Source organism: Hyalella azteca, unplaced genomic scaffold (genome assembly GCF_000764305.2).
Source record: "Hyalella azteca isolate HAZT.00-mixed unplaced genomic scaffold, Hazt_2.0.2 contig8077, whole genome shotgun sequence".
Lineage (NCBI taxonomy): Eukaryota > Metazoa > Arthropoda > Malacostraca > Amphipoda > Hyalellidae > Hyalella > Hyalella azteca.
The window spans coordinates 655879-663317 of NW_025938181.1; the positions used below are offsets into that span (position 1 = coordinate 655879).

Here is a 7439-nt window from a genome sequence, read left to right on the forward strand (position 1 = left end):
GGCGAGCAAAATTAGGAACGCATATCAGTTACATAATGGAACTAAATAAAGTATAATATATTATTCTCAAGATTGCAAATCAGTAAAATCATATAATATTTTAACGGGCCAAAAAAAATTGGGCAACAAATAATGCAACAAGATAAAAAATGGTATAAGAAGTAACATTCAATCATTAAAACACGATAACACGTCGATAAACATGATGTAAATATTGCAAGACGCAGGTGAAAAATTTTGCTTAATCCCTTATTCTATGGTTTTCAAACCATGGAACACTTATTCTATGGTTTTCAAACCATGGAGAAGTAATGACAGTAATACGAGGGAAGTAATGACAGTAATACGAGGGAAGTAATGACAGTAATACGAGGGAAGTAATGACAGTAATACGAGGGAAGTAATGACAGTAATACGAGGGGAGTAATGACAGTAATACGAGGGGAGTAATGACAGTAATACGAGGGGAGTAATGACAGTAATACGAGGGGAGTAATGACAGTAATACGAGGGAAGTAATGAGAGTAACTACACGCTTAGGTCAGCGCTCGAGTATAACTTCGATGGAGTTATTATGGCACCTGAGACTGCAGTCACAATGTTATTTGTACGTAAGATAGGGTGCTATGTTTCTCCGGTGATAAACCATCCTCGGTTCGTCATCTTACCTGATCCAAACATCTAATAACTGATTGGAATATTCATCTATTAAATCTAGAATAAAATCACAAAAAACGGCGACAAAAAACTTGAAGTAAGCTGAGAAAATGGTCTAAGTGTTCGGGATACAAACATTGGCAACATAAAAATCCTTCTTGAACAAGCAATAAAACCAGTAAGACTATTTACTCGTCCTGGTCACAGTTTTTCATTTTCGGGCATGGCTTTTAGCCTTTTCTATATACAAATACTTTCTATATAAAAACAATTAACTACGGAACTTAATTCCTGTTGGTCATTCCTGTTGGCCACCATGATTGCAATCTCGACCGTGAAAATGTCGCTTCGCTCACCACAAAATATCGTTTGTACTGTTGCGCAAGTGACAAGCATTTATTGGTGGTAAAGAGTACCTATAACCACACAGGCACCTACTACATGATAAGTGCCTCCCGGTAGTTTGTATGCGCAGAGACAACAATCTTGTGATCAGTCTCGTTCTCCATCCCTTTCTTTGGCTTGCCTCCCCTTTTACCAATGCTAGCGATGATTTTACCAGCCATGTGCACCTTAGAGCCATGGTTGGCCTTGGCATCGGCTGACATGGCTTCCCATGTGTCTGAAAAATTTTGCGAAGAATAACACATCGCTCCTGAAGGCGCTAGAGTCCTCTTGTCACTTTCGGCAACGCCGTTATACTTAGCGCCGGGAAGAGTAGGACTTCTGGCAGAACTTGGCCGATGTGCTTCCGGAACACTCGACATACCGGAAGATAATAGAGCTTTAGATGGCTGGGAGATCTTCGAGTTGGCAAATTGATTGCCAGGAGCCATAGGATACGAAGGTTTGATAGAATTCTCATGGAAATGGCCTTTGGAATTCTGAGATCGCGGTTCCAAAAAGTGGCGTTTATCTTTTGAGTTGGATGACGTGTCATGATTCATATTTCCCTTCTCACTCCCTCTCAAAACTTCATTGGAAAATAGTTCCTTTCTTGTAGCCGGCAAAGGGGCGGTTTTTACTGACGGCAGGCCAGGTACTGACTCGTCAACAAGCGAGCTGACGTCATGGGTGCTCAGCCTCTCAGGGACTACTGACAGTCTGGTGCTTCGGGAATTGCCAGGAAGAGAAGTGGGGGAAAATTTTGTTATTGAACCTTCTGTAGGGACAATTTCTGGAGCAAAATGAACAGACTTGGGGGCTTTATTAAGAGCTTTGAGCAGAGCTTCGTTAACCGCTTCAATTGCGGCACTTTCATCATCTGAGAAATCCTCATCTTCTTCATAGCGTAACTGAGGATGCCGTAGTGTGGCTTCCATCAAACTCGATGCAAGTCGATCAAGAGAAGAAAATTTCAAACGTAAACTTTCGGAGGCAAAATCGTCTAAAGTCAGTTTATTTTCAGCAAGTGTTGCTCTGATCCTCATTAATTTGATTCGGAGATCTCTTGTGATGTCTTTATCGTCTTCCAAAGGCACGTTTCTCCTCTCACGGTCTTCCCCTGATGAGGTTGTAAGATAGGAAAGAGTCTTTGAACTAACAGGTCCGGTACCAGGAGATGGCCCCGTGTCTTCAGATCCCTCAGGCTCTGTCCTGGGCATCAAGGAAGCCTCTGACCCTTGGTGATGCTGCTGCAAGACTGTGGTCTCTTCACCGTCCCCATCTCTATCGGCACTTAGAACGCTCTTCATTGAACTCCTGCTACGATTCCGGCCACAGGGCGCGTAGGTTTTACGTGTTCGAGAGAACACTGAAATGTTTGAGGGTGAGAAGGGAGCTTGAGTCCGCTCACCTCGCATTAGATCTTGGTTTTCAGCTTCGGAAAAAACCATTCCTTCATCGTTTAAAATAACCTGTGAAGAAAGCACGATATTTGTATCAGCGCGACCTTCATTTTCAGCGTTATTTGGATGGCAGGGTGTTGAGGATACAGCACTTGTGACGTCGTGGGTGATCATGAGCGAGTCTGGCTCAAACGACGCATCGAAATCACTTGCTGGCTCATAGCATTCATTCTGGTAATCATATGATACTAGCTTACGGGTACCACAAATTCTGGGACTGTTATTCAAATTAAATGGGTTTTTACCAACAGATTCGATGACAGAATTTGGTGAACGGTCTAAATGTGGTATTGTATCAACCAAGATTGGCGAGACAACAGTAGTGCATTCCGTTGAACTTTTAGTTAAGGTTTCGTTGCGGATGGCGTTCTCTGGGCTGTGCTTTGTCTTGCCTTGATGTAGGTTGTTCTTGGTTGGCTTCTCCAAATCCGATGTGTGAAGTAATGACTCCCTTGAAACTGAAAGTTTAGGAATTTTACTTTCAGCGCACGGCTTCAGCCTCTTCTCGCTTGTGTTACCGAGTTTCTCTGACTTCTCTCCATCGAAGTATTTATTAACGTACAACCCCTGCTGTGGAAGTGATAAGGACCTAGACACTTGCTTCTTTGAGTCACTTTCAGTATTGGGGTCGAAATGAACTTTGGGCTTCGATGTGGCATGGGAGTTGTCTTTTTTGGGCAGAGGCTTCTTGACGTTATAGATGTTTTGAGGTTTAGGAATAAGTGTCATTGTGCAAGTATCGCTTGGGACTTGGCAGGACAGTTTAGAAGTTTGGTGGTTGGGATCGAGGGCCGAAGGTAATTTTGATGCCGATGAAGGATTTGGCAGTCGTGTTACTGCAGAATCTCTAAACTGATTGGTTTTCGTGTGGGGATTTTTTCTTTGAGCTGTGCTATTCTTAGATGAAAAATTAATCTGGGTAATATTTCCATTTACTTTCATTTGACAGCTAGAGATCCCAGCAGCAGATACTTCCGACTCGATATTTACAGGACTGACGTCTCTCGTTTCTTGGACCAAGCAATCGAAATTGCCTTCGTTGTCTGGAGTTTCTTCGCCGCTAGAAAACGCCATAACGTTCCCAGAAACGCTCAATATTTCGATAATTTTATCATCAGAAACACGATCTAGACATGGCGGGGGAGACGTAGGGAGAGGAGGAGGTGGCAGCGAGGGAGTAGGAGATGGAGGAGGCATGGGGGGCAAGGACGGAGGTGACGCGAACGCGTCGGGAGGGGACAGAATAATGTCATCCGCGCTTGCCATCCCATGTTCACCTTCTCTTGTGATGGAAGAACCAAGATCCTCAGCTCCACAAGTCATTGATTCAGGTTTCAAAGTGGAAAAATCAATATTTGGTATATCAACTTTTGGGATCACGGAACTAAATTCAGTCATTGCTAACTCCGATCTTGCATGCGCCGAATCCATTTTCGAGGGCGAAAAATCGCCGACAGCACCCATATAATTGTCGACTGCACCCGAAGAACCACTGATTACCACCAAAGAACCGCTAACTGCACCTGAAGAGCCGTCGACTGCAACTGAAGATCCACTGACTGTTACTGAAGAACCGCTGACTGCACCCGAAGAACCGCCGACTGCAACTGAAGAACCACTGACTGTTACTGAAGAACCGCCGACTGCACCCGAAGAACCGCCGACTGCACCCGAAGTACCAGGCGCAGCAGGACCGTTCGGGACGCCCCAGCCGTGGGGCAGGTCTTTGCTGTCATCTGCTACCGACGCGTTCAAGGAATCTTGGTCCACAGGTTCTATGGCCTGCAAAAGAGCATACAAGAGAACATGGACGATTGAAATTAATACTTCAACGTGCATGACTTATCGTTATCCAATGCAATCATTGGAGACCAACGCTAATAATGTTACGAAATAGACCAACGAACCCACAGATTTTAAAGTGCATTCAAATACCTCAATTAAGGGAACTTTTATATTATTATAAATACTTTGCTTTGGTTCAAGATTACCAACTAAACTGATAAAGTACCAGCAAACTCACAGGAGTAGGCAACACAGCGGTCACTGACTATGGCCATCTGCCTTTTAATTAACGCTCTCCCGCCGTATGTCACTCTTCGGGAACATAACTTTAAAGTTAACCCTCTACCGTCGTAAGTTACTCTCCTGGGGCCATACTTTCAAAACTGGTTAAGTGAACGTAAGTACTTACGCTCTATTTTCTTGTCTATGATTGGTGGATTTTGCTTGAAAGGCCGTCAATGATTGGCTGATGAAATTACGAGCTCTTAACTTTTTCTGAAAGTATAGGCCCGGGAACATAACTTTCAACTTAAATTATACGTAAACTATTGAGTGTAGCAACCTGAGGACGTTTGTACGCAACAGAGAACATTTTAGAGTTGTCGAACGTGGCGGCAACCACCAGTGCAAGTCATTTTGCGCTCACTAGAACGTATCCTTTTTGGGATGTAGGCGCGTGACAATATTACTTGGGTTAATCATGTCAGGCGGTAGACGGGTAGAGAAATAAAAAGTCACAACTCAACTGCAAATACTGCGCTCAATAAAAAAATCAGGCAGGGAACTGAATTATCTTGAATGATCTAATAATGGGCCATGGACAGTAAAAAAATCGGCTATAACGAAAGGGTTGCAACACATAATACCCAGCGTATCTAAGCCGCCATCCATGCACCAACCTGGTCACCATCCAGGCTGTCCCGGTCGACCACCTCATCGATGTCGGCGTCGCTGTAGAGGTCGCCTTCGCAGCTGCTGAGGCTGTCCGTCCAACTCCTGCTGGTGTTCACGTTGATATCGAGGGCGTAGTATGGGGATTTCGAGGGCTGTTGAATATCAACTTTCGTCACCGCAGTAGGAGTTCTAGGATTTTCCGACTTAGGAACGAGTTGGTCTTTGAGCTTCGCTGTCCCGGTACTCTGATGATGAATGCCTTCGTTGAGATCTCGTTGAGTTGGTTGAGATTTTGAAAATTGCTCCCCAACCGCCGCGAAATTCGGTGCACATTTCTGAGCTTTTGTCGGATCTGAAGATTTAACAAAGGCTTCTTCATCATAGAAAACGTCACGGTCCTTATCTAAATTGCATTTGCTGACCATTGTAGATGGTAGAATAGAATATGGATTTCCATTAGAAGAGTTTAATTGCGTGTTAATGAGATGACAGTTCTTGTTATCATAACCACCGATGAGGAGAGGACTGCCAATCTTGCTGCCGTTGTTGTTCAGGTCGCGCTTAAGATCCAAGGTATGTTGATTTTCGTTCATCGTTTGAGCTGCAACGAACGCTGCAGAATTCCTCACGTCGATATCTGATTCGTCACTGCCATCTTCCTTTAGTTTACATTTCTCGTCAACCAAAGCTTCGTTCTTCGTATTCTGTCCGTTGAGCTTCATGACGTAATCCAGAGTCCTGTGATCTCCGTCTTGCTTTTCTCGACCATTCTTGTCACTCCACGTGCCGACTTTCCCTTCATCCATCGCGTAGGATGGCTTGTCATCTACAGCCTCGTACTCTGCATGGAGTTTGCTGTCATCCACTATCGTCTCTTTCTCCTCATCCATTGTCGTTTCCTTCTCGTCATCCACTGTCGTATCCTTCTCGTCATCCACTGCCTTATCTTTCTCGTCATCCACTATCGTCTCTTTCTCCTCATCCATTGTCGTTTCCTTCTCGTCATCCACTATCGTATCCTTCTCGTCATCCACAATGGATGCCAAAGCCTTCAGTTGCTCAGCCATGGAGCGGATGCGCACCTGGATACCGGCCAGCTGATTGTACAGGTCGCTATCCACGGCCACCAGCTCCGTCTGGAATAACGATTAAAATTATATAGTGTTAACAGCAGGTTAAGTTGTGTAAAGTTATAATTGTGTTAACATCAGGTTAAGTTGTGTAAAGTTATAATTGTGTTAACATTAGGTTAAGTTGTGTAAAGTTATAATTGTGTTAACAGCAGGTTAAGTTGTATTAAGTTATAATTGTGTTAACATCAGGTTAAGTTGTATTAAGTTATAATTGTGTTAACATCAGGGTAAGTTGTGTAGAGTTATAATTGTGTTAACAGAAAGTTAAGTTGTGTGAAGTTATATATAGCGTGAATGATGTGTTCTACACATCGAAGAATCTTCACAGCTAATAGCGTTTCGAAGCCGCTGCTTTTCATCTGCCAGTAAACAACATTTATTTCTCTATTTAATTGTATCTATTAATAAATTTTATAATGTATTTCTTTATTAAACTATATATATATATTTATTTATAAATTGTATTATGTCCTCTAAATAGCGTAAATGATAAATTATATATAAGGAAATATATAATGTATAATGACTGCACTAAATAATTCATATCTTAGCTACCGGATGAGGTACAAAAATTAAATAATATTACAGATATTGTAAATCATTTATAATCCTAACAGAATACTCTTGCAATTCGTTTAAAACATTGTTATATAAAATACTTAAAAAAACTTTTAAAATAAACACGTTTTTCTTGTGGACTAAAAAGTAGAAAATAAATTATGGTTCGCCCCAAAAAAAACGTGTGTCGGGCAGTTTTATGATTAAAGCGAAAAGCACACAACACTTAAATTTGGAAATTTGATGGTGAACGTACAGCCCGACCCACGTTTTTTGGGGCGAGCCATAATTTATTTTATACTTTTTAGTCCACAAGAAAAAGTAGAAAATAAATTATGGTTTCGCCCCAAAAAAACGTGTGTCGGGCAGATTTATCATTAAAGCGAAAAGCACACAACACTTAAATTTGGAAATTTGATGGTGAACGTACAGCACGACCCACGTTTTTTTAGGGCGAACCATAATTTATTTTCTACTTTTTAGTCCACAAGAAAAACGTGTTTTTTTTAAAAGTTTTTTTAAGTATTTTATTTTCTACTTTTTAGTCCACAAGAAAAACGATTAA

At 42.0% G+C, this 7439-nt stretch overlaps 1 protein-coding gene across 1 annotated transcript in view; it reads right to left on the reverse strand.

Moving 5' to 3' along the window:
* Positions 1–308: 308 nt before the first annotated feature.
* Positions 309–7439, reverse strand: part of LOC108675743 — a 30220-nt gene continuing 23089 nt past the window's right edge. Inside the window, exons 3-4 of the mRNA XM_018163776.2 lie at positions 5189–6319; positions 309–4286 (exon numbers count right to left, since the gene is read on the reverse strand). Of these exons, the coding sequence (XP_018019265.1) occupies positions 1095–4286; positions 5189–6319 (4323 nt within the window). The 3' untranslated portion in view covers positions 309–1094. The remainder of the gene's footprint in view (positions 4287–5188; positions 6320–7439) is intronic.